Here is a 26,642-nt window from a genome sequence, read left to right on the forward strand (position 1 = left end):
ATTTCCTCAAAGAAATGTAATATCAAAACATCATGCAGGATTAAGTGTACACTTTAATGCTACGTCTACACTGCAGTCTTTTTGCACAAGAACAGCTGTTCTTGCACAAAAACTTGCTGTGTGTCTAAACTACACACGCATACTTGCGCAAGTAAATTTACAGTACAGCATTGGAACAAAGGGCTTCTACACTGCCTTGGATGCTCGCGTATGATAGTGTAGACGCACTCTTGTGGAAGACCTTTTGCACAAGAACTCTTGAGCAAAAGAGTTCAGCTGTGTCTAGACTGTCCAGTTTTTCCGGAAAATCAGCCGCTTTACCGGAAATACTTGCCAGCTGTCTACACTGGCCGCTTGAATTTCCGCAAAAGCACTGACTTTCTACTGTAAGAAATCAGTGCTTCTTGCAGAAATACTATTCTGCTCCCGTTCAGGCAAAAATCCCTTTTGTACAAAGCTTTTGCGCAAAAGGGCCAGTGTAGACAGCTCAGATTTGTTTTCCGCAAAAAAGCCCCGATTGCGAAAATGGCGATCGTGGCTTTTTTGCGGAAAAGCACGTCTAGATTGGCATGGATGCTTTTCCGCAAAAAGTGCTTTTGTGGAAAAGCATCTGTGCCAATCTAGATGCTCTGTTCCAAACATGCTTTTCACGGAAAACTTTTCCGTTAAAAGCATGTCCGCAAAATCATGCCAATCTAGACACAGCCTTCTTGCGCAAGAAGCATGCAGTATAGACATAGCTATTGGGTTTCTCACTAAAGGAAAAACATGATTGCCTGTTAAAGTTTGGGGACTAAATACATGTAATAGTAATCCTAACTGGCCAAAGTCACATACACATCATAATAACAGTATTTTAGTGTGGGTATTGTGACAGAGTCAAATCAAAGGGTTATAAAAGAATGCTTGAAGGAAAGTATAGTAATAGAGAGGTAGCTGTGTTAGTCAGATCTTAATAAAACTAAAGGAAAAGCTATGTAGCACTTCAAAGACTAACAAGGTGGTTTAATAGGTGATCACCTTGTTAGTCTTTAAAGTGCTACATAGTTTTTCCATTTGTTGAAGGAAAGTATGTTAACCTTAGACTAAGTAGGACTTTGTTCACTGGGTAAAATGGCAGGGGCTGGCCTAGAATCAGCAGGAACTTTCCAGAAGCAGCCTGGACAGTCAGGCCAGTTAGAACTCAGGGTGTGTCTAGACTACAGAGTTTTGTCGACAAAAGTGGACTTTTGTCGACAAAACTATACCTGCGTCTACACTACCGCTGAGTTCTGTCGACATAACGTCGACAGAACTCAGCAGTTTTGTCGATACTGGTAAACCTCATTTTACGAGGCATAACGCCTTCTGTCGACAGAGTTCTGTTGACAGAAGGTGTTATTGCATGTAAACTGTCCTTTGTGTCTACACTACCATGTCGAAAGTCAGCTTGTTTTGTCGACAGAACTGAATGTAGTCTATATGCTCTTTGTCGACAGAAGCTTTGTCGACAGTATCTGTCGACAAAACTTCTGTCGACAAAAGCCTGTAGTCTAGATGTACCCTTACAGTTAATTAGGAGCCTTTTGGAGTAAAGGGAGTCAGGCTAATTAGACCACCTGGAACCAATCAAGAACCAGTTTAAAAGATTTTAAAAGTGCTCCTCTTCTGTTAGCTAGATGGCACATGAGAAGCGAGCGAGCGAACCAGACAGCCAGCCAGCCAAAGTGCTGAGAGTGAGAGGAGTTTGGTTGAGAGCTGGGACCTGCAAGGCAGGAAGAAAGTGTTGGAGAATCAGGTACCATAGGAAAGAACCTGGGAGGGATCCTTTGGGGAAGTGGCCCAGGGAAGAAGTTGCCAGACAGGGAGTAGAACAAACCCTATCTGTTGCCACTGTGTTAGGGTCCCTGAGCTGGAACCCAGAGTAGTGGGTGGGCCCACGTTCCTCCCAACCATCCCCACAACTCTACAGAGTCTGTTCCTGGATAGGGAGATCGGGATACAGAGGGTTTCGCCCTCATATTATGGACTAGTCTGTGATGAGTATGGTTCAGTCTGCCATAGAACCCTGACTCTAGTAAAAAGAAAGAGGCAAAGCATTTTTCTCTCCGCCTGCCTGTGTCAGTGCTTCCCACTGGGGACGCCACTGCAGTTGGCACCATGGAGCCAGAGCTCGCCCTGGGCATGCCGCTCCAGTTTTTGGACTTGCTGCTGCAAGCCTGCCAGCAATGGGTGGAGGCTGCCTTGCACCACCTGGTGCACATCAGCCCCCTGCCTCTCCCCCTGGCCTCCCTGGGGGTTGTGGAGGAGCGGCAGTAGAGCCTGGATGCCAGTGTGCCCCACCGCATCTGGGGTCTGGACACCAGCAGCGACTGGTGGGGCCGCATAGTCCTGGAGCGCTGGGGAGACAGACAGTGGACCCAGAACTTCAGGATAAAATAGGACACCTTCCTGGAGCTCTGCGAGTGGCTCGCCCCTGCTCTGCGGCGATGGGACATTCGCATGAGGCCCGTCATCCCCCTGCAGAAGCCTGTGGCCATTGCCCTGTGGAAGCTCTCCATGGTGGACAGCTACCAATCTGTGGGGAACTAGTTCGGCATGGGGAGATCCACCGTAAGAGCAGTGCTCATGCATGTATGGCACTCACCGTCCAATGGGCAGGAGGAGAGTGGTGCTGCAAGGAGAGGATGGGCCACCCCAAGGAAAACATGGGGGGAGGAGTCGAAAGTGCCCCGCATGGGAGGGTTCGGTCTGTCCCGGACATACTACACACTGCCAGCAGGGGTTGTTTCTGGGAGTGGGGCGCGGGACAGTGCCAGGGAACGAACACTCTCAGCCACCTGGACGCCCCAGTGATTCATGGTTTGCTGTGTCCCCCTGGGTACGTCTACACTACAACGTTAATTCGAACTAACTTAGTTCGAATTAGTTAATTCGAATTAAGCTAATTTGAACTAATGGATCTAGACTAAAAAACTAGTTCGAATTAGCGTTTTGCTAATTCGAACTAGCATGTCCACATTAAGTGGACCCTGAACCAGGCTTAAGGATGGCTGGAAGCAGTGCCAGCAGGGCATCAGAGGAGGACTTAGAGCATGGAGATGCTGTCTCAGGCTAGCCGAGGGCTGTGCTTAAAGGGTCCCGACCCCCACCCCGGACAGACAGTTCTCAGGGGTGCCCTGGACTACCCACACTGGGCACATCACGGCACTCGGCCATCAGACCGGCTGCACTTGCCGCAGGCTGCCATCTGGGGAGAGGGGACAATCGGGGGGCTGCAGGAGAGGTTCCACCCCCAGAAGCCTGCAGAGCCATCCCAGTCCTCCCCATCGGGGGCTCGTACCCCATTCCTCCCTCACCTCCTTCCACTTACCCGTCCCTAGCCCCTTTTCTTGATGGACACAATAAAGGACAATTGTTTTCAAAAATGGAATCTGTCTTTATTGAACAAAACTCGGGGAGACTGGGAAAAGGAGGGGAGAGAGGGGAAGATAGAGAGTGGGAGAGGGAAGGGCAACTACAATGATCAGGGGTTTGGAACAGGTCCCATATGAAGAGAGGCTAAAGAGACTGGGACTTTTCAGCTTAGAAAAGAGGAGACGGAGGGGGGACAGGATAAAGGTCTCTAAAAGCATGAATGGGGTGGAGAGGGTGCATACAGAAGAGTTCTTCATTAGTTCCCATAAAGAAGGACTAGAGGACACTAAGGGTATGTCTAAACTACATGCCTCCATCGACGGAGGCATGTAGATTAGCCAGATCGGCAGAGGGAAATGAAGCCGTGATTAAAATAATCGTGGCTTCATTTAAATTTAAATGGCTGCCCCGCTCTGCTGATCAGCTGTTTGTCGGCAGATCGGGGTAGTCTGGATGTGCCGTGCAGACAAAGAAGCCTTTCTTGATCGGCACAGGTATGCCTCGTGAAACCAGGTTTACCTGTGCCGATCAAGAAAGGCTTCTTTGTCGGCGCGGTGCGTCCAGACTGCCCCGATCTGCCAACAAACAGCTGATTGGCAGAGCGGGGCAGCCATTTAAATTTAAATGAAGCCGCGATTATTTTAATCCCTTGGAAGGCCGTTCCAGAACTTCACTCCTCTAATGGTTAGAAACCTTCATCTAATCTCAAGTATAAACTTCCTACTAACCAGCTTATATCCATTTGTTCTTGTGTCCACTTTGGTATTAAGCTTAAATAATTCCTCTCCCTCCCTGGTATTTATCCCTCTAATATATTTAAAGAGTACAATCATGTCCCCCCTCAGCCTTCTTTTGTTTAAAGTAAACAAGCCAAGCTCCTTGAGTCTCCTTTCATAAGACAGGTTTTCCATTCCTCGGATCATCTTAGTTGCCCTTCTTTGTACCTGTTCCAGTTTGAATTCATCCTTCTTAAACATGGGAGACCAGAACTGTACACAGTATTACAAATGGGGTCTCACCAATGCCTTGTATAATGACACTAACACCTCCTTCAAAGTACTTAATTCAAACTAGGCGTTAGTCCTCGTAGAATGAGGTTTACTTAGTTTGAATTAAGCGCTCCGCTGGTTCGAATTAAGTTTGAACTAGTGGTTTGTATGTGTAGTGCCTATGAAAGTTAATTCGAACTAATGGCTGTTAGTTCGAATTAACTTTGTAGTGTAGACATACCCTAGGATATTAATCAATGTGAGGAAAGATTTCAAAATCCGATTCTATATAGTTTTAGGCAAGTAAATATTAAATAAAAATAAGTTTGGAAAAAAGATTAAGTTTTAGACTCCATTTACCTTCACAATGGGGGACTTCATTGTTCCATCCATCTGCCAGACATTCACGGAAATTTCTTTGGCTGAGCATTTGATATCTTACAAAAAAAAAAACCACCAAAATATGAAATTCTAAAATACAGCAAAATACAGCTGTTAACAGGTTATGTGATGCTATTACAGCTGAAACAATGTAAGTAGTTTCCCATGGCCCCATACACTAACTAAACCCAAAATATCCACCTGGGGAAGGAAACAATACTGTCTCTACAGCACTCCTTCCCTACTTTATAAACACCCTATTGCACACAGTAACAAATTGGCATCAGGAGAAAGCGTCACTGAAAGTTTCTTTTTTACAGAGAGGTGCTTATGTTAGGCTGTGGCTCAGCTCTCCATTGTAATTCACTGTTTTCTCAGAACATTAGGGAATATCTCAATTTCCAACCGCCCTGGTACCCTGAAGTACAAAGGAGACAAAAACCTGGTGAAAATGGCACATTTTGTCAGAGCAGTGCAAAACAGCCAGACTGTAAGGGAGTATACCTTACTGTAAACAAGATTTTTTATTCAATTTTCTGCAACTCTTATTAGAGAGCTATAGTTGGTCATGCAAGCACATGATGACTATAGTTACTGAGTCCTCCTCAAACTAGTTATTTCAAAAATTTCTCTTCTGCAATTACTAGGGTACGTCTAAACTACATGCCTCCGTCGACGGAGGCATGTAGATTAGCCAGATCGGCAGAGGGAAATGAAGCCGCGATTAAAATAATCGCGGCTTCATTTAAATTTAAATGGCTGCCCCGCTCTGCTGATCAGCTGTTTGTCAGCAGATCGGAGCAGTCTGGACGCGACGCGCCGACAAAGAAGCCTTTCTTAATCGGCACAGGTATGCCTCGTGAAGGTATGCCTTCTTTGTCGGTGCGGCGCGTCCAGACTGCCCCGTTCTGCCGACAAACAGCTGATCGGCAGAGCGAGGCAGCCATTTAAATTTAAATGAAGCCGCGATTATTTTAATCGCGGCTTCATTTCCCTCTGCCGATCTGGCTAATCTACATGCCTCCATCGACGGAGGCATGTAGTCTAGACACACCCCTATAGACCAGGTATTATTGAAATTTGGCTTATACAGGCAGTCCCCGGGTTACGTACAAGATAGGGACTGTAGGTTTGTTCATAAGTTGAATTTGTATGTAAGTCGGAACTGGTACATATTGTTGGGGAAACTCTAGCCAAACATTTCTCCAGAGCTCAGTTTTATTCTCCCACACCTCATTTCCCTCAGTCTTTTATTCTCAAGCTGAGGTGTCTGCTGAGAAAAGCCGCTCCGCGTCTCCCTGGTCTGCTGGGGGGGAGGGGAGCGCTAGCTTCGCGTCTCCCTGGTCTGCAGGGGGGAAGCAGCTAGTGCGGGGTTGCCTCACCCCGTTTGTAAGTAGGGATCCGATGTAAGTCGGATCCATGTAACCCGGGGACTGCCTGTACAGGTATGTCTAGAGACTATGTTGATATTTCAGGATACCAGAAGCATTCCAAAAGAGCAATGCTGTGTCTTGAAAAGTGCCTCTTATTTCCCAAAATAGTGGGAGCACTGTTCCAGTGTCCCTGTAACTGAGGGTTAAGGGATTTGTTGGAATAGTGCCTTATTTTGAAATTTGGCGCTGTGTAGACAGAGCTAAATTTCAAAATAAGCTCTTTCAATTCAGACTTGGAATAAGCTAAATAATTTGTGGAGTGCAAATTGCATAGTTTATTCCAACAGAAGGGTGCTGTCTAGACGCACCTTAAATGCTGACCTCAGAAAATCAGAGCTCTGATATTACCCTCTGAGCCCTATAAAAAGACTTCATCAGTTCATTAGTTTCTGAGTTCTGAATCTTCATATTAAATCTGAGGTCATCTACAGTAATCTTAAACAAATTATGTGTGGTCTTAAAGTTGACAATATTTGGCTGACTCTGCTAGAGAAGTACACCTGATGGTATGAGATTAAAGAGTTTTGTTAAACATTCTTATGGAAACCAATGACTCTCTTAATTTAATGAACATTACCCTTCATCGCATTTGTACTCAACACGAGCACCAAATACAAACTCAGTTCCAGCAGTAAGTTCAAAGGAGCCAAACTGAAGATCGCCAGGATGCCCACAGGGTTTGTCTGGGAAATGAAAAAATAAAAAAGGAAGTCATGTTTATAAACTTTCTACAGTGCTGCTTTGCCAGTCTGATAGGAATTGTATTTGCTATAGAGAATGGAATTTTCAAAAGTTTACAAGCATTACTTTAATTATTTTCTTTTTAAGTCAATGGGAGCTTTATCATTGATTTCAGAAGTAGCTGAATGCTAAGCACTTTTGAAAACTCAGCCATAAAGCTGGAAACGTAAATACTGGGATTATTTACACTTTTTATTTCAACAGTCAAGAAACCGATTATAAAATGTATTAATACTTTAAAAGCTTACACTCTCCAAAAGGGTGCTCTGCTAGACCTATGATCAGATTCAGATACATTTTGAAAAGTTCCAAGTTGTTAATATATTTTAAAGTCATATGATTTATTGACCTGATTTTTAAGATTTTTCCCTTGCATGTTTTGAAAAGGATTCTTTCCAAGGTAAAGGCTCTTTAGAAAAACTTCTATATGCATACATGTAAAGTAGGAGGGAAATAAAAATATTATTACGTCAATCAAATAAACTGCATGTATAGCTTGTTTTATGGATGATACATGGAGATAAAACTGTAATTATGCACTGGCTTTTAAACTGAGGGATATGATAAATTCAAGCAAGTTAATTAAGTTTTTTAATTCTTGGTCATACATTCACTGAATATAGCAGAGAAGCTCGAGTTACATGAAACTTACTTGGCTGAGAGATGGTGTTCTGGTTCTAAAAATAAATACACTCCTACAATGTCAGACTGAGACCTGAGATGAACCTTTCAAACTGCAGCACAAGTTCTCCTTAAGATAGAAGAATATGTGACCCAGAAACCTGTTGGTGCCCACTGGTAGAAGATCGTAAGGATTACAGGGATCTCTATGGGTCTGGTATCTTGGTTCCAGTATGCATAAGAGTGTCATATAAGGTTTTTATTGAAAGCCTGTGTCATAATGGTCATCATAGTAGATGACCATTGCTTAGGTGTGTGGATGGAAGTAAGAAAATTTGTATGTATGTGTACACACACAGAGAAAGAACAGTTACTTACCTTGTAAATGTGATTCTTTGAGATGTGTTGCTCATGTCAATTCCAATATAGGTGTGCGCACGCAGCATGCACATGCCGTCAGATGTTTTTCCCTCAGTAGTACCCTTAGGACCAGCAGGGAGCTCCCTGGAGTGGCGTTGGTATACCGGCCCATATATACCCCTGCTGGCCCCCTCACCCACTCAGTTCCTTCTTACCGGTATACTCCAGATAAAGGGTGGTGGGTGGAGATTTGGAATGGACATGAGCAACACATCTCGAAGAATCACAGTTACAAGGTAAGTAACCTTTCTTTCTTCAAGTGATTGCTCATGTGCATTCCAATATAGGTGACTCCAAAGCAGAACCTAACTATGTGGAGGGCTGGATGTCAAGACCATGGAGGAGTTGAGGACTGCCCTACCTAGGGCAGCGTCTTCTCTGGCCTGAAGCGACAGCACATAGTGGTGGGAAAACGTGTGGACCGAGGACCATGTGGCAGCCTTGCAGATGTCCCAGATGGGGAACCTGTGCGCAAAAACGGTGGAAGCTGCCACAGCTCTCATGGAGTGTGCTCTAACGGTTGGGGCTGAGATGCCTGCTAGGGAGTAGCAGGATAGTAGGGGTTATCCATGAGGCAATTTGCTGAGTGTATACAGGTTGGCCTCTCATGTGTTCCACGATGGCTATGAAAAGTTGTGGTGATTTTCAGAACAGTTTGGTCCTGTCTAAATAAAAGGCTAATGCCCTACGGATGTCTAATTTGTGTAAAGCCTGCTCTTTCCCAGATGGATGCGGTTTTGGGTAAAAGACTGGTAGGAAAATGTCCTGGGAAGTGTGGAATGAAGATACCACCTTTAGCATAAAGGCTGGGTGAGGGCGGAGCCGAACTTTGTCTTTAAAGAACACTGTGTAGGGGTGATCTGACTTCAGCACCCTAAGCTCAAACACCTACCTCATGGATGTGATTGCCACTGGGAGGGATACCTTACATGATAGGTGAAGGAGGGAGCACGTGGCTAATGGTTCGAACTGGGGGCCCATAAGTTTGGATAGGACCAAGTTTAGGTCCCACTGGGGAATGAGTTGCCAGACATGCAGATAGAATCTGTCCATTCCTTTTAGAAACCTGTTGACCATTGTATTGGCAAATAGCGTTTCCCCACCTTCCTCTGGGTGGAAGGCCAAGATGGCCGCTAGGTGGAACTTAATGGAGGAGGGAGAGAGATGCTGGAGCCTAAGGTCCAGGTAATCCAGGATATGGGGGCCTGATGCCACCTCGGGTGCACCCCCTTCTGATAAGCCCAACAGCAAAACCGCTTCCACTTAGCGAGGTACGTGGTTCTAGTGGAAGGTTTTCTGCTACCCAGTAGGACATCCAGAACTCATTGAGAGCAGTGGAGCTCCTCTGCTGTTAACCATGGAGCTTCCACACTGTCAAGTGGAGGGACTGCAGGTCTGGGTGGTGAAGCCTGCCCAAGTCCTGGGATATCAGGTCCGGGACTAGTGGGAGGGTTATGGGCCTCTCGCGTGAGAGGTTGAGAAGGGTCAAAAAACAGTGTTGCCTGGGCCACGCTGGGGTGATTAGTATTAGTGATGTCCAGAACTCCCTCACATTGAGCAGGACCCTGTGAACCAGTGGGAAGGGCAGGAAGGCATACAGCAGGCCAGTGGAGGAGGAGAGTGTCCCTTAAGGAACCCCATCCCTATCCCATGAGGGAGCAGTACTGGAGGCACTTCGTGTTCTGCCCTGTGGTGAACAGGTCCAGGTGGGGAAATCCTTATGCGTGGAAGATGAATTGGGCAACGTCCAAATGCAGGGATCACTCATGGCTTGCAAACAATCTGTATGCCAGGATGTACTGGGAGCCTCGGAGATACGACACCTTTGGGTGCACATTCGCCTCTGAGCACAGGTGAAGGGATAGAGCCCCGCCCTGCTTGTTTATATATGCTACTGCTGTCATATTGTCTGACAGGATGGCTGTGTCTAGACTGGCAGAAAAACTTGCCAGCTGTCTACACTGGCCGCTTCAATTTCCGCAAGAACACTGACGATCTAATGTAAGATTGTCAGTGTTCTTCCGCAAATACTATGCAGCTCCCGTTCAGGAAAAAGTCCTCTTGCGCAAATGTATTTGCACAAGAGGGCCAGTGTAGACCGCTAAAAACTGTTTTGCGCAAAAAAGCCCCAATGGCGAAAATGGCAATCCGGGCTTTCTTATGCAAAACCACATCTAGATTGGCCATGGACGCTTTTCTGCAAAAAGTGCTTTTGCGCAAAAGCGTCTGTGCCAATCTAGATGTTCTTTTCCGCAAATGCTTTTAATGGAAAAACTTTTCCGTTAAAAGCATTTGCAGAAAATCATGCCAGTCTAGATGTAGCCGATGAGGACAGGCTTGCCCCTCAGGTGGGGAAGGAAAGCTGCACAAGCCAATAGACTGCCCTGAGTTCCCTGACGTTGATATGCAGGGAAGTTTCATGTGGGGACCATGTATCTTGAGTGAACAGCTCTCCCAGGTGGCTCCCCAACCCATGTCAACATCAAGGAACTCAGGACAGTTTGATTGGCTTGTGCAGTCTGTGACCAATTAGATGAATAGGACTGGAAGGGAGAATGGGACCCCTGCGCACACCTCCACTTGATGGGTCCACCACTCCAGCGCTAGGAAAATGGGAGCAGGGACGGTCAACACTCTGTCCCTGGAGTAAGCGGTTGGATTGTGGACTCGCAATAGCCACATCTGTAGCGGGCGCATACGCAGCCTGACGTGTTGCACTACATAAGTGCACGTGGCCATGAGGCCCAATAGGTGCATGCAAACCTGGGCAGCGGTCTCTGGAAAATTCTGGAGCAACCTGACCATTGACTGTAGTGTGAGAAAGCGGGAACTGGGTAGAGAAGCTCTCTGGGACCGGGAATTCAGGGTAGCACCCACAAATTCTATTGTCTGGGTAGCAGTTAGGGTGGATTTGTCCAGGTTTAAAAGAAGACCTAGTTCTTGAAAGAGTTCTCGGACTTTGGTGATGTGATTTCTCACCTGGGTTTTCAACTCTCCCCTGAGGAGCCAATCGTCCAAATAGGGGAACTCTTGGATGCCCCTTTTCCTGAGTTCAGTGGCCACCACCACCATGCATTTTGTGAAGACCTGGGGAGCCGTAGAAATACTGAAGGGAAGGGCCATGAATTGCTAATGGTCCTGGACCACAATGAATTGTAGAAACCTTTGATGGAAAGGGGTGATTGAAACATGAAAGTAAGCATCTGTTAAGTCGAGGGCAGCGTACCAGTCTCCGGGGGCTAGGTCAACACTCTGTCCCAGGAGTGAGCGGTTGGGTTATGGACTCGCGATAGCCACATCTGTAGCGGGTGCATGTAGGGAGGGAATTATGGATACCACAGTGACCATTTTGAATTTTGACTTGATGATGAAAAGATTTAGGGCTCTAAGGTCCAGGATTGGGCAGAGGCCTCCTTTTGCTTTCAGAAGCAGAAAGTAGCGGGAATAAAATCCCCTGTTTCAAAATTCAAGGGGAACTCATTCCACCTCCCCTAGAGTGAGAAGATGGTGAACCTCCTCCTGTAACAGAGGCTTGTGAGAGGGGTTCCTGAAAAGGGACAGAGTAGGGAGTTGAGAAGGAGGGGACGAGTGGAAAGGGATTACATACCCCTTTCTACTATCTGCAGGACCCATTGGTCCAATGTAACATTCCTCCAGGCCTGGAAAAAACGGGATAAATGGTACTGGAAAATCAGAGGGGAGACTGGTAAGGTCCCTTGTGGATCCCATCAAAAGTCCTGTCAGGGCCCTGGGGTTTGTTAGGGGGCCCCTGATTGTTATCTGGGGCTGGGCGTGGGCAGCGCCTATTGTTTCTGCCATTGATGCCCCTGCCCCTCAGCTGGGTGAAGTCAGGGCGTGGGCCTTGAGGAGGTCCTCTAGGAACATTCCTATTAGGGTATGATCTCCTCTGGGTGGCAGGGGAGTGTAAGCCCAAGGATCTGAGCATCATCATGGTGTCTTTTAGGACATGGAGTTTCTGTTCTGTCTGCTCCAAAAAAAGCGAGGGTCCCTTGAAAGGGAGGTCCTGGATGGTGTTTTGGCACTCCGGTATCACGCCTTGGAACCAAAAACTGTGGCACGGGACCATCCCAGAGGCCATCTCACAGGAACAGTGGTGGCAGCCACATTGAGAGCTGCTTGGAGGGCTGCCCTGGAGATTTCTCTTCCTTTTTCCTGGAGAGCTTTGTATTCTGAGCAGGAATCTCCAGGGAACAACTCTGTAAATTTGTCCATAGACTCCTAGGTGTTGTAGGCATAGCGGGACAAGAAGACTTGTTGGTTTGCTATGCAATTTTGGTTGACCCCGGAGGCATAAATTTCCTACCCAGTAAGTCAGTCTTTTTGGCCTCCCTGTTCTTAGGGGTTTTGTTTATTGGCAGAGCCACTCTGGAAGGGGTGTCAGTGTTCAGGATGTCCACAGTGGGATCTGAGTCATTGGATACTTTTTCTGCTTGAACCACTAAACTCTGGACCAGTTGACGGAGTAGGTCCTGATGAGCCCTAGCATCCATGGAGGGCATGGATGGTGTGGAGTCAGCCAATGCCTCATCCGAGGATGAAGATGAGGACCCCTTCAATGCTTCACCCACAGGGGCAATGGTGTGTCCTGGATCGTCCGAGATGGTCACTGACGAAGAAGGAGGAGGTTGGCTCACCGGAGCCGGGCTCATTCCTGGGCCTGCAGACGAGTGGCCTGGGGAAGAGAGTGTCCTGACATGGGGGACCTGACCAGGGGTGTTGCTGATGGAGGAATTCATGGCCCCGAAGAAACTGAGGGGTGTCTGGAAGGATTTACCCCCTGCCTCTGATGGTAAGCCCAGGGTGTCCAGAAAAGCCACTGTCACAGATATTGAGGAGGCAACATTTGTTGGACCATGGGCACCAGGATTGGCTGAGCCCATTGCTGCTGCTGGTACTTGTGTGGGGGAGTGTGGTGCCAGGAGCGGTGCCGAGAATGGGAGTGGTGCCGTGAATGGGACCTGGAATCCCTACACTACCAGACGGATTTGGCCGCAGAGTTGGAGGAGTACTTGGAGATGGACAAAAGCGGTGCCGATGTGGGTGCTGACGGAGCTGCAGTGCATCAAGACATGGACTCCGGCTTGCCTCAGTGCCGAGGCGGTGGAGGAGGCATGCCTGTGCTGGAGTCATGCACCGAGGTAGGTGCCGGTGTGCTATGCACTGATGGCGGTGCTGGGCGGAGGTGCCGCACTCTGGAATGGGCCGTGAGCAGTGCTGTAGGGCCCAAGAGATGTTGCCTACCCCTGTGCACCAGGTCTTCAGGTGCTCTGGAAGGGAAGCTGTGTTGAGTATCCCTGTGCTGCCTGGGTGGTGCCGGGGTGAGAGGAAGGAGACGAGTCAATAAGGACCCTCACTGCATACAAGGCTTCTAGTTTGGAGGAGTCCAGAAAATCCTCAGAAGGTCTGACATCCCTTTGTTGGGGGGAGTGTCTGTTTGACCTCCAGGTCTTGGACTCCAGGGTCATCGGTGCCACGCGCCCTACTATAGGGCTCATGGAGGACACGAGCCTATGTGGAGACCAACTCCTGTTGGGCCTCCTCTTTTTCTGCAGTGCCGGCAATTGAGAGCAGTGCAATTGAGAGCTTTTGGCAGTGCCGTAGAGGCTTGGTGTGCTGTGGGAGGCCAATGCTGAGTTTGGTGCCAGTGCCGGTTGAAGTGCAGTCTCCATAAGGAGGATTTTAAGGAGCGAGTCTCGTTTGCGCTTGGTCCTGGGCTTAAAAGCCTTACAGATTTTGCACGCCACTGTGAGATGAGCTTCTCTTAGGCTCTTTAAGCATGAGGAGTGTGGATCACCACACGGCTTAGACCTATTGCACTTTTTGCAGGACTTAAAGCCTTGCAGGCTGGGCATGCTCTGCTGAGGGTGCACGGTGCGCCGCGGCGGGGAACAATAAGAACAAAACAACAAAAGTCTCTAAGGGTATGTCTACACTACAAAGTTAATTTGAAATAACAGTAGTTATTTCAAATTAACTTTAATAGCGTCTGCACAGGCAAACCACTATTTCAAAGTAAATTCAAAATAGTGGAGCTCTTATTTCGAATTTGGTAAACCTCATTCTACCAGGAGTAACACCAAATTCGAAATAGCTATTTTGAATTAAGTGCTATGTAGACATCTAATTCGAAATAGGGGGCCTCCAGCCCTTCGCAGGGAGCCCTGGTGGCCACTCTGGGCATAACCAGGAAAACTTAATCTCCTCTCCCCCAGCACCGGAGCCATTAAAGGGGTAGACCCTGGTTGCAGTGCCTGTGCCAGCTCCAAGCCTGCCAGCCCAGAGCCAGCAGTGGGCATTGGGGCTCCTGACCCAGTAGCCCCAAAACATGAACCAGCAATCCACTGGCAGCCAGCCTTCCACCACTCCCCAGGAGCAGTCTTCCAGCTCCCAGGAGCCTGACAGGGGCTGGAGAAGGTGGGCGCCTCCCTGGTTCAGGGTGGAGATCATGGACCTTATTCAGGTTTGGGGGGGATGCCCCCAACGTCCATGATCTCAGCCCTGGACAGAGGAACATGGCCGTTTATGGTAGAATAGCTGCCAGCCTGGCCACCAAAAGCCACATGCGAACCCAGGAGCAGGTTTGCATGAAAGTCAGGTTGGTCTGGCGAGACCCGCAACCCTGAGCACTGAGTTTCCCCTCCCCCTTCTTCCCCTTGCTTCCCCCTTCCATCTCCCTCCTCCCAGGTTTTCCCCTCCTCTCTCCCACCCTCTCTCTTCCCCTCTCCCACCTCCTTTTACCAGTCTCCCCAGAAGTCCATTCCCCGCCCCACCTTTTTGTTCAATAAACCCAGTTTCTATTTTTGAACATGCGTGTCTTTTGTTTGACATCAGGAAGGGGTCTAGGGAGCAGTAAGTGGAAGGACATGAGGGAGGAATGGGGCACAGAGGAATCCTTGGGGTGGACGCTCTCCCTCAGGGCCTTCTGGATCCTGACAGCCCCCCGACGGAGCCTCCGGATGGCAGCCTGCAGCAAGTGCAGCTGGGCTAATGTCTATGACCCCACGAGATGCACTGGCATGCACAGGGGCAGCTGTGGCTCCATGTGGCCAAGTGCTGTGGTGTCCCGAGTGCAGGCACTCCAAGGTAGAAAAGCAAGCAGGGAACCCTGAGAACTGTCTGTCCGGGGTGGGGTAGGGTCCCTTTAAACATGGAGCTTATTTAGCCTCAGGCAGCAGCCCCACACACTAAGTCCTAACCTGATGCCCTGCTGGCACTGGTTCCGTCCAGCCTTAACTTCGGTTCAGGTTCCATTCAGTGTGGATGTGCTATTTCGAAATTGCAAAACGCTAATTCAAAATAGTTTTTGTGTATAGATGCGTTACTTCGAATTAGCTTAATTCAAATTAACTGTTTCAAATTAAGTTAATTCAAAATAGTGCTGTAGTGTAGACATACCCTAAATTAATTCACAGGTACTTACCTGAAGATTAATTGAAAGAAGGAGATCAATTAAGATAACGATCTCAGTGAGGAGCTGAGGGTTGTTCCAATGACCGTCATAGCGGTAAGAAGGAACTGAGTGTGTGAGAGGGCCAGCAGAGGTATATATAGGCTGGAATACCAGTGCTACTCCAGGGGGCTCCCTGCTGGCCCTAAGGGTACTGCTGAGGGAAAAGCTTCCAATGGCTCATGCATGCTGCGCACACACACCTATATTGGAATGCACATGAGCAATCACTTGAAGAAGAAGACTATGTTCTTATACCCTGTGAGTTGAAGCCAGTCACCAGAAGTTGAAAAACAAGTTTATTTCAGGCAGAAGATGTTTGTCTAGAAATTTGTCAGTAGGTAAATTGAATACTGTAAGGTTCACAATGGATGCCCATTTGCTGTATAGGCTAACTGATGATGATATTGTGAAATTTTCAGGGGGAAATTTACCAGCAGGAGGGGAGGAGGTATGGTCTAATATACAAGTGAAGACCATGAATTTTAAAATTACAGCTGTAGTTACAGAGACTTATTCTGCATATTTCATCTAGGATGTAAATCTGATTTGTCTATTTTATACGTGTTCACTTTTTTTTATTGTATCACTTTGGTATAGATGGTCATGCCAATTTTCTTCCACAATTTAATCTGAGGAAGTGGGTCTGGCCCATGAAAGCTCATCACCTAATAAACCATCTTGTTAGTGTTTAAAGTGCACAGATGGGGTACAGAAATGAAGGGGAAAGGGACATCTTGGCATCAGCACCTCCCCTCTTCTCACTCTCACACTCTGCACAGCACCAGGAGGCTCCCAGGGGGGGGGGCAGCTATAAGGCATAGGGCAGGAACATCATGACAGTGTGGGGAGAGACAACTGAAACGCCAGCATTTGATAGCTTTCTGGCCAAACCAGTCAGGATCACCTGTCAGAAGCTCCAAGATCTACCAATAGATCCTGATCTACTGGTTGATGACCACTGATCTACACAGTAATGCATATCTTGAAATCAGCTATACAAACCGAGCTATGTAAATTGAGTAGCTTATTTCAACATAGCTTATTTCAAAATTTGGTGCTGTCTACATAGCACTTATTTCAAAATAAAGCTCTATATCCAGTGCAACAAGGTTTACAGGAAACCGGAATAAGACGCCCATTATATCGAATGCATTTCAAAATAATGAATGTGCTGTTAAGATGCACACAATGCTGTCTGGGGATAATGGACATTATGCTGAAATAGTGCCTCTGTGCAGATGTACCTTAGGAGTGCTTCTATGAGCTCTAAGCATATATCTACACTAAAAAGTTAATTAAAAATAACAGCAGTTATTTCAAATTAACTTTAATAGCGTCTACACAGGCAAACTGCTATTTCAAAATAAATTTGAAATAGTGGAGCACTTATTTCGAATTTGGTAAACCTATTCTACAACAAATCACACCAAATTTGAAATAGCTAATTCGAAATAAGTGCTGTGTAGACAGTTATTTCGAATTAGAGGGCCTCCATCCCTTCCCAGGGAACCCTGGTGGCCACTCTGGGCACAACCAGGAAAACTCGTCTGCTCCCCCACAGCCCCGGAGCCCTTAAAGGGTCAGACTCTGGCCACAGCACCTGTGCCAGTTGCCAGCCTGCCAGCACACAGCCAGTAGACCGTGCATCTGGCACAGCATGAGCCAGCCACCTCCACCGCTCCCCAGGACCAGGCTGGCGGCTCCCAGGAGCCTGCCAGGGGCCGCAAAAGGCGGGCGCCTGCCTGGTCTAGTATGGAGATCGTGGGCCTCATTGAGGTTTGGGGGGAGGCCTCCAATGCCCATGATTTCCACACTAGGCTCAGGAATGAGGCCGTCTACAGCTGTATAGCTGCCAGCCTGGCCACCAGAGGCCACATGCACAGCCAGGAGCAGGTGCGGAGTAAAATCAAGGAGCTGTAGCAGGCCTGTGTCAGGGCCTCCCAACCAGTGGCTGACCCAGAGGCCGGGGGGGTCAGACTGTCCGTGCCCCCCTGGTCATCATTGACCCCGGGGAAGAGGGTCCTGCTCCTGACACAGCAGAAGAGGAGGAGGAGGAGGAGGACGGCAGCCAGGAGCCTGCAGGGAGCGTGCCCTGCACCCCGGACTCCTGGGCTGAACTGGAGAGCCTGTCAGCAGCCTCAACCAAGGCCGGGGAGGCCTCCACATGTGAATAGGCAAGCAAGCGGGAAAGCTGAGAACCGGCTGTTCAGGGGGGTTCCTTTAAGCACGAGCCTCGGATAGCCTCAGACAGAAGCCACACAAAGCAACTACTGACCTGATGCTTTGCTGGAACCAGTTTCAGCTGCCCTTAAATGCAATCCAGCATCCAATCAGTGTGGACGTGCTATTTCAAAATAGCAGAATGCTATTTCGAATTAGTTTTTGTGTCTAGATGTGTTATTTCGAATTAGCTTCTTTTGCAGTAGCGTTGTAGTGTAGACATACCCTTAGGTTTCAGTGGGTTCCAGAGTTGATTTCTGTGGATTGATCTGGAGGTGTTAAAAGTTGAAAGAGCTACATAGTTGTGCAACCATGATTTGTGTGGTGAGGTATAGTGGTGTTGATTAGACAATCATCAAGGTAGGTTAATATTATTATACCTTATTGTTGAAGGTATGCCGTGACCACAATGAGTGTGTTTGAGAAGACTCTTGGGGCTGTGGATAGGCTGAATGGCAGTACTTAACTTAGTACTAATATTGTTTAGAGACTAGTGTAAAGTGGAGGAAGCATCTGTGTTCAGGTTGGATTGTGATGTGGAAATATGCATCTTGAAGGCTGAAGGCTGGAAACCAGTCTCCCCTGTATAGCACCAGTATAATTGTGGCAAGAGTGACCAACTTGAACATGTGGTTGAGGACAAATTGGTTGAGCTTTCTATAATTAAAGATTAGTCTCTAGATGTAAGAAATGCTTCTGAGAGGGGTCTCTGACAAGGGATGGGGATGGAGGGAGAGTGTAAGGGGTGGATAGGAATGGGAGAGACTTAGTGTATGATCTCCAATACTCACTGATCTGCTGTTACAATGGACAATGCATAGAGAAAAGGGAATTAACAATGGCCAAATAAATGGTTAGGAGATTATGTTTTTTTCTGGAACAGGGAGAGGTCACTGAGACCCTCAACCAATTTTTCAAAATTGCTGTTTCAAAGTAGAATACTGGGTTATCTCAGCCTGACCCTATTGCATTCCACATCTTTTGGGATGTTGTTCCGATATACAATCATAAGGCCTTTGGTGTTATCTATTAAAGTTGTCTATTAAAGGTCTTTGGTATGACATATAGTGTCTTCTTTCATTTGGTGGAGTGTAGAGTGTAGCTTAGGAATCCTTCATAGTGTGAAGGACTTAGTGTGAACAGATGTGCTCTCTCTAATGGAAGACCTTCATTTGTAGCTTCTTAGGAATCCCTCAAGACTGTAGCCAGGGGACTCTATGCATGACCACTGCTATTGCCATGGTTTTAGTCACAATGTCCACCATGTCTATGGCTGTTTGGAGGGCAGTGTATGCTGTTGTTTGGCTCATGTGGATAATATTTGTAGCTATTGGTGTTTTTGTTCTGGTAGGTTCTCAAAGAGTTCTTATAATTTGATGTAATTGGATTGGTCATAGTTTGCCAGAAAGGCTGAGTAGTTTGGGACTCAGAGTTGAAGGGTGGCTGCTGAGTCTGAATAAGTCAAGAGATTTATAGTCTTTATCCTATGGAGTTGATTGGAATTGTGGTTGTTTTGTCCTTTTGTGCACTTCATCAGCCATTAGGGAGTTTGGTTGTGAGAGTAAGAAAAGGAAGTCCCTGGCCTTGGCTAGAACGAAGCACTTCCTATCTGCCCATTGGTTGGTGGTGTGGGGCAGGGCAGAAGCAGGTGTTTGCCAGACTGTGACTGCCTATTCCATGATCACCTCATCTATTGGAAGATACTGATGGTTACTGATGGTTGGAAGATCTACAGGAGTTTATGCTGTTTTCCCTGTGCCTCCTGTAGAGTGACCTTCTGTGCTGTAGTCACCCTTTTAAACAGTTCCTGAAACTGCTGGTGTTGGTGTAGGTAGGATGACTACTTCATCCAGTGAGAGAGGTTATTTAGTGGGGACACATCCTTGTTACTAGTGCAGCCCAATTCCTCATCCTTAGGGAGCTCCTTTCTCCCTCTATCGGAGGCCATCTCATGGGTCCCAAGTGGAGGGGATCTGATTGCTTGTCTGAGTGGTCTGGATGGAGCTGAGTGATGGTATCTGTAACTTGTCCAAGGGTCCTATGGTGGTTAGTGCACGGGGTATAGTAGCAACGGGAATGGCCATTGTTGAATGTACCAATGCTGGACTGGACCACCCCCCGCATCTGTTGCCTTTGTTTTGCCAAGTCCCAATGAGGTTTCCTCTGAGTGGGTGAGGAGTGCTGGGAGGAGAACCTGCTTTCATGCCCATTAACTCCTGCTTTGTTGTGCGTGAGGTAGGGGGCAAGAGATGAATGACGCTTTTACTCACCAAACTGACTGGTAAAACTTTGAAGGTGTTTAATGATATGAATGTAAATGAGACCATGAAGTGTAATATTTTTAAATTATCTTTGTCAAAAAGGTTTCAAATTACATCAGAGGCATATAATTTACATTTTACCTTAAAAAGATTGACTAGTTAAGTCATGGGGAATATGTTCATAAAATGGTGAGTTACTGGAAAAAACTGATAAGTAAAGGGGCAGAACTGTATGACTAATTAATAGATCTATCTGTGCAAGAACATTTCTTTGATGTTTTCTCTAAGGAGGAGAGATCTGCCATGTGGGAGAAGTTTGTGGAAGCAGCTGCAGAAGCAACAGACTTGTTCACAGAAGAGATCCTGCATAGTATGCAGGTCCCCAAAAAGAAGGGCAAAAAAGACTGTGTGTAGTAAGAGTGACCTTGGTTTGTTCTTGGAAAAAAGGAGGAAGGGAAGGGGACTAAGCTCACATCTCTCTATTTTATATTTAAGAGCAGGTCCTCAATGGCAAAGTTTCTGGACCATTTAGTTTATTTTTGTAGTTATTCTGTAGAATTTTACACCTATGATTTCTTTACTGTTTTTTACTGGAATAGTATGTCCAGTTTTGGTGGTCATGTTTCAGAAAAGATATCAAATTACAAACTGCTAAGAATGAGTACACGTCTGACTGAGAAACTAAAGAAGCTAAATCTATTTGATTTATCAAAGAGAAGATTAAATGGAGATTTCTTTGTGGTTTACAAGTATCTCCACTGGGGAGAGATTTCTAATAATAGACTACTCTTTAAACTAAGAGAAAAAGGCATAACAAAAATCAAACATCTGTAAGCTGAAGCTAGGTAAATTCAGGCTAGAAATAGACAAAAAAATAAATTATGATACTTAACCACTGGTTTAATGATGATTACTTCTCTCTTCAATTGGCCTTCCTTTACATTTGGAATTAATTTTTTGTTTGAGGCATTCAAATATGTTTCTGTCCCAACTAGTCTACATCTCCACTCAAAATACAGCCACGTTAATATGGCCTGAAAATCATTATGATAATTAATGCCTGATATTCTCTTAATATAGATATAGACGATTTGGGGGGAAAGCATGTTTGCATGCCTTCGAGGAAAACTGATTCCAGATTTAAAGGAAGGCTAAGTGGAGACAGAAACAATCACTTGTGCATGTAGTCACAAGGAAAGGATTGTGTGATCACCTCCAAAAATGCTGGCTGTGCTCATTCTTGGAACCACAACTATTTAACGATCTTCAGAAAGCCAAACTTTATTCAGATTACTTTGTTTCTTCAATGTGCTTTACAAAGATTCTGTTTTAAATGATTATATGATATTAACAACATCACTCTTGAAAGAACATATGGTGAATTTTAAGAGAGGTTTACTTTTTTAATTGAAAATTTTAATAAATGTTAACCTACCTTAATTATTCATAGAGCTGGCCAGGAATTTTCTATTTTAATTACTTTCTCATGGATGATGCAGTTTCTGCACAATTAACATTTGCTTGGAAAAAATCTGAATTTTTGCTAAATATCTTCAATTTTCCATTGGGAAAAATTAAGTGAAATGTTTCATTTTGTATCACTTCAGCCTTGATTAGAATCTTCCAATTTCTTGAACTGACCCAACACATTTAGTTTTGAATCAGATCAGTAAAACATTAAAATATATTTCCTATCAATTTGTTATGCAATGGGAGGTATAGTTTGAGTCCCTCTTCTCACCTAAAGTCCATTTGCCCTGGAGAACTACATCTCCCATGATGCAATGTGGTTGTCCCTATGGTTTCCCTATGATGAAAGTCACACAGTTCGCAGTACATAATGAGTGCTGTAGTCTGTTAAGGGAGACTAGTTTACATGGGAAGAATGGAGTATTAAGGCTCCTGAATGTAAGCTCCCCTGAGGACTGTTGCTTTGATAAAATACAGTTTAAATAGAACTCTTTGAAAACTTTCATGTAAATCAAAACAGTTGAAATAAAATGTTTTGACCTTTCAGAATCATAGTTTAAACAATTCTGTGAAACATTTCAACTCTTCATTTTAACATAGAACCAACATTTAAGGATGGAAATTCTGAATTTTGTTTAGATCTAGTTATTTCTTACTATAAAATAGCTATGTTTACTTTGAACAACTGTTAACAAAAAACAATTGCTTTACTAAATCTTTATCTGTGCCTTTGGTGTTTGTATTATAAATCACTACAGTAATGATAAAGAGTTTTTAAGTGGAATTGTCCACCTTATGAAGGGTATGTCTAGACTACATGCCTCTGGCGACAGAGGCCTGTAGATTTGGCTACCTGGCATAGGCAAAGAAGCGGGGATTTAAATAATCCCCGCTTCATTAAAATAAACATGGCTGCCGTGCTGTGCCGACGATCAGCTGATCCGGCACAGCGCAGTAGTCTAGACGTGGATCAGTTGGCTGGGGAAGCCTTTGCTGACCGATCCCTTATGCCTCGTGAAACTTTGCTTCTTTGCCTATACATGTCTCCAGAGACATGTAGTCTAGACATACCCTAAAGTTCAGGTTATGGAATTATTACAGACAAAACCTCACATGAAGTTTGATAAATATTATTGCTCAAGCAAGGATGTAGTAATGTTACCCTAACTGATCTCCCCCTCCACCTCAAAAGGAAGATAACATTTGCACACATTTTGCAAAGATACTTACTTCTACATTCCACGTACGGGTAGATGTGTTTCCACATACCATCGTTACACTCAAATGTAACACGACCTAGTTTTATGTACCCAGGCCGACAATTGTAATTTACTGAAGTACCATGTGGATAGGATGCCTCATCCCAGGTACCTATGGGTATTTCCTTTGTTCTTCTAGGAGGTGGAGTTTCACAATCTAGAAATTAAGTACATGAGAAATATTTATTATTAATTATTATTATTATTATTATTATTAATTACAATAGCAAATATCCAAAATACTATTAATAAAAGGAAGAATGAGATTTGAGAACACCTAAATGCAGCTTCTTGATTATAATCACCACAAGATCTGGGGCAGCTGAAAGAGACCACAGACAACTGGAAATGACATACAAATTGATTTTAATATAATCAATGGAAAAGACGACCAAAACTATCAATCACATGTGAATTATGTAGCTGGATACTAGGGACTGTAGTCTTTTAATACATAAAATCAACCATGGGTGCATAATCTAAAGAGTGGAAAAAGAGATCATTGCTTTAATTTCAATGTAAGAGACCCACCAATTATCTTCCTTCCCTTTACCACTATTCGCCCAGGTCAGCCCTTCCACTATTAGAGGAAAAAAAGGAAAAAGATACCCACAACTACCAAACCCCCAACTTCTGCAACTCTAATCTCCATAGCTGCCATTATTTCCCATCATTAGCTGACATCAACTTCCTGCTTTGCACTTTCCCAAATCTGCCAAATCTCTCCGCCCTTAGCTTCTCCACACCTCTTCTTCTATATAGGTGTGTCTAGACTACCGGGTTTTGTCAACAAAAGTGAATTTTTGTTGACAAAACTATACCTGCGTCTACACTGCCGCTGAGTTCTGTCGACATAATGTAGACAGAACTCAGCAGTTTTGTTGATGGCTGTAAACCTCATTCTACGAGGAATAACACCTTTTGTCAAGATATTTCTTTCGACAGAAAACGTTATTGCATCTACATTGTCCTTTGCGTCTACACTGTCTTGTCAACAAAGCAGCTTGCTTTGCTGACAGAACTGTATGTAGTCTAGATGCTCTTTGTTGACAGAAGCTTTGTCGACAGTATCTGTCGAATAAGCTTCTGTCGACAAAAGCCTGTAGTCTACATGTACCTTATGAGTCCTACCTTTTCCACTCCCTCAACTACTGAGACTATTTGTGTTCAAAGAGAACTGATGAATAACTAAATTCTGGAAACCCACAATGTACCCTCTTCATTCTTCAATCATCTTGGCTGTGTCTACACTGCACCCCTTTTCCGGAAAAGGGATGCAGATTAGACCAGTCAGAATTGCAAATCTGCGGGGGATTTAAATATCCCCCGCAGCATTTGCATTTACATGGCTGCCGCTTTTTTCTGGCTTGGGGATAAGCCGGAGAAAAGCGCCAGTCTAGACGTGATTCTCCGGAAAATAAGCCCTTTTACGGAGGATCTCTTATTCCTACTTTCAATTTGCAATTCCGACTGGTCTAATCTGCATCCCTTTTCCGGAAAAGGGGTGCAGTGTAGACACAGCCCTTGTGTTTTCTATCCCAGAATTTTATCTGTCATGACACTTCTCTTTGGGTCAATACTCAAACATTCCCTTCCCCAAAGCTTCTTACAAGGCCTCCTCCTGCCCTGTCTCCAGGAAAATAAATTCTCTACACAATATATCCTGTCTCTGTAAAATAAGGGGAAGAGGTTTGAATTTATTCCTGTCTTTTATTCCTGAACACTAGGAGAGTTAAATAAGAAGGGATGGCAACATTTATTGAAGAAATAATGAAGAACAAAGCTAGCTATTGAAAAATCAGACTGAAAACATAGAGGCTGTGTCTAGACTGGCAAGTTTTCCCACAAAATCATCTGCTTTTGCAGAAAAACTTGCCAGCTATATACACTGGCCACTTGAATTTCCGCAAAAGCACTGACGATCTCATGTAAGATTGTCATTGCTTTTGCGGAAATACTATGCTGTTCCCGTTTGGCCAAAAGTCTTTTTCCGAAAAATTTTTGTGCAAAAGGGCCAGTGTAGACAGCACAGTACTGTTTTCCACAAAAAAAACCCCGATCGCGAAAATGGCTATCAGGGCTTTTTGTGGAAAAGCGTCCTGCCAATCTAGATGCGCTTTTCTGAAAATGCTTTTAACGGAAAACTTTTCCATTAAAAGCATTTCCAGAAAATCATGCCAATGTAGATGTAGCCAGATAGTATTGTGATGAGCTGGATTAGGTCCCAACTCCCCATACAGGAGGCTAGTGGCCTTGCCGCACCCCATCCCAACAGGAGGAGCAGAGAAAAGGTCCTCCAGACACTACAGAGTGGTTGTCTTTGTGGTAGCCAGTCAGGACCCAGCAGAGAGGTATAAAAGAAGCTGCAGGGCTGGGGCTTGGCAGTTTGTTTCAGGAACTCAACCTAGCCAGGTCTATACCCTGACAGGGAGATCAGCACTATGGATAGCTCCCTGTGTGCGCTGAGCCTAGAACTGGGTAAAACCCAGACCCAGTGGCCAAAGATCAGCCACAAGCAGAGACTTACTAGCACTATGGATAGGGCTAGTCAGGCCCTGGTTCCAGGACTTTGAGGGTAACTGGACAACCAGGCAAGGACCCTGCACAGCGTCACGTGGCCACAGCGGGGCACTCACCAGTAGGTGGACCCATTAGATATACTTGTAGATAGAGTATACGGCAACGTCTAAACTGGCAAGATTTTCTGGAAATGTTTTTAACGGAAAACTTTTCCGTTAAAAGCATTTTTGGAAAAGAGCGTCTAGATTGGCTAGGACATTTTTCCGCAAAAGCACTTTTTGTTTTTGTGCAAAAAAGTCCCGATCGCCATTTTTGCGATCGGGGCTTTTTTTGCGCAAAACAAATCTCAGCTGTCTACACTGGCCCTTTTGTGCAAAAGTTTTGCGCAAAAGGGACTTTTGCCCGAACGGGAGCAGCATAGTATTTTTGCAAAAAGCATTGATTTCTTACAGTAGGAAGTCAGTGCTTTTGTGGAACTTCAAGCGGCCAGTGTAGACAGCTGGCAAGTTTTTCCGGAAAATGGCTGATTTTCCAGAAAAACTTGCCAGTCTAGACACAGCCTACTTGTATCACTCTGTTTAGGTATTTATGAAGGGCAGAAAGATAACTGTCAGAAAACCCTGGAAGATTTCATGGTGTTTCTAGCTCTTGGAATTTCATTTCTAATCTCATTATATTTGATGTTGCCAGTAAAACCTGATCTCCAGGAGTATTTGGAATATGTAAGAATATCAGGTTTTATTTTTATAATTTTCTATGGAGAAACACTCAAAAACATGACTCCTAAAGACTCAAAACCCCCAAAGGCAAGTAAAAAGTACACAAAATGTATTTTGTGAGACACAAACCATGATATTCGAGTGCTTGGGGTCATCAGTATGGGCAAATGTGCAAACAGAAAAGAATGAATAGATCCAAAAAACACAGTTCAGTAGACTCAGTAGAACATATAAAAGGAAACATAAATTAAATTGCTAGGGACTACTGTTTGTAGCTGTGTACGCACTATCACAAAGGACATGTTTACACAGCAGTGTTATTTTGAAATAACTAAACAATCATCTAGACAGAAAGCCCATTATTTTGAAATAATTTAAAAATAATGGGTGGCTTATTACCCTCGTTTTATGAGAAATAATGCCTATTCCGAAATAGCTATTTTGGAGTAGGCATGTGCAGACAGGGCAACTAGAGTTATTTCAAAATAAAGAACCTCCAACCTTTCCCACAGATGCCCTATTGGCCCCTCTGTCCACACTCAGCAAAACTCTACGGGTATGTCTGCACTAGCTCGTTAGTTCGAGCTAGGTAGGCAAATGAGGGCAACCGGAGTTGCAAATGAAGCCCGGGATTTAATATCCTGGGCTTCATTTGCATGTTGTTGGGTGCTGCCATTTTTAAATCCCTCTTAGTCCACGAGGAGTAACAGTTAATTCGAACTAAGGAGTTAGTTCAAATTA

At 45.2% G+C, this 26,642-nt stretch overlaps 1 protein-coding gene across 6 annotated transcripts in view; it reads right to left on the minus strand.

The window, feature by feature from the left end:
* The window catches only part of CFH (complement factor H), a 132,380-nt gene that overhangs the window by 97,025 nt on the left and 8,713 nt on the right, over positions 1 to 26,642 (minus strand). For all 6 annotated transcript variants that reach the window (XM_075936701.1, XM_075936700.1, XM_075936698.1 and 3 more), the window contains exons 2-4: positions 22,634 to 22,819; positions 6,777 to 6,882; positions 4,746 to 4,822 (exon numbers count right to left, since the gene is read on the minus strand). In XM_075936701.1, the coding sequence (XP_075792816.1) occupies positions 4,746 to 4,822; positions 6,777 to 6,882; positions 22,634 to 22,819 (369 nt within the window). The remainder of the gene's footprint in view (positions 1 to 4,745; positions 4,823 to 6,776; positions 6,883 to 22,633; positions 22,820 to 26,642) is intronic.

Source organism: Pelodiscus sinensis, chromosome 9 (genome assembly GCF_049634645.1).
Source record: "Pelodiscus sinensis isolate JC-2024 chromosome 9, ASM4963464v1, whole genome shotgun sequence".
In the NCBI taxonomy this organism is placed as follows: domain Eukaryota; kingdom Metazoa; phylum Chordata; order Testudines; family Trionychidae; genus Pelodiscus; species Pelodiscus sinensis.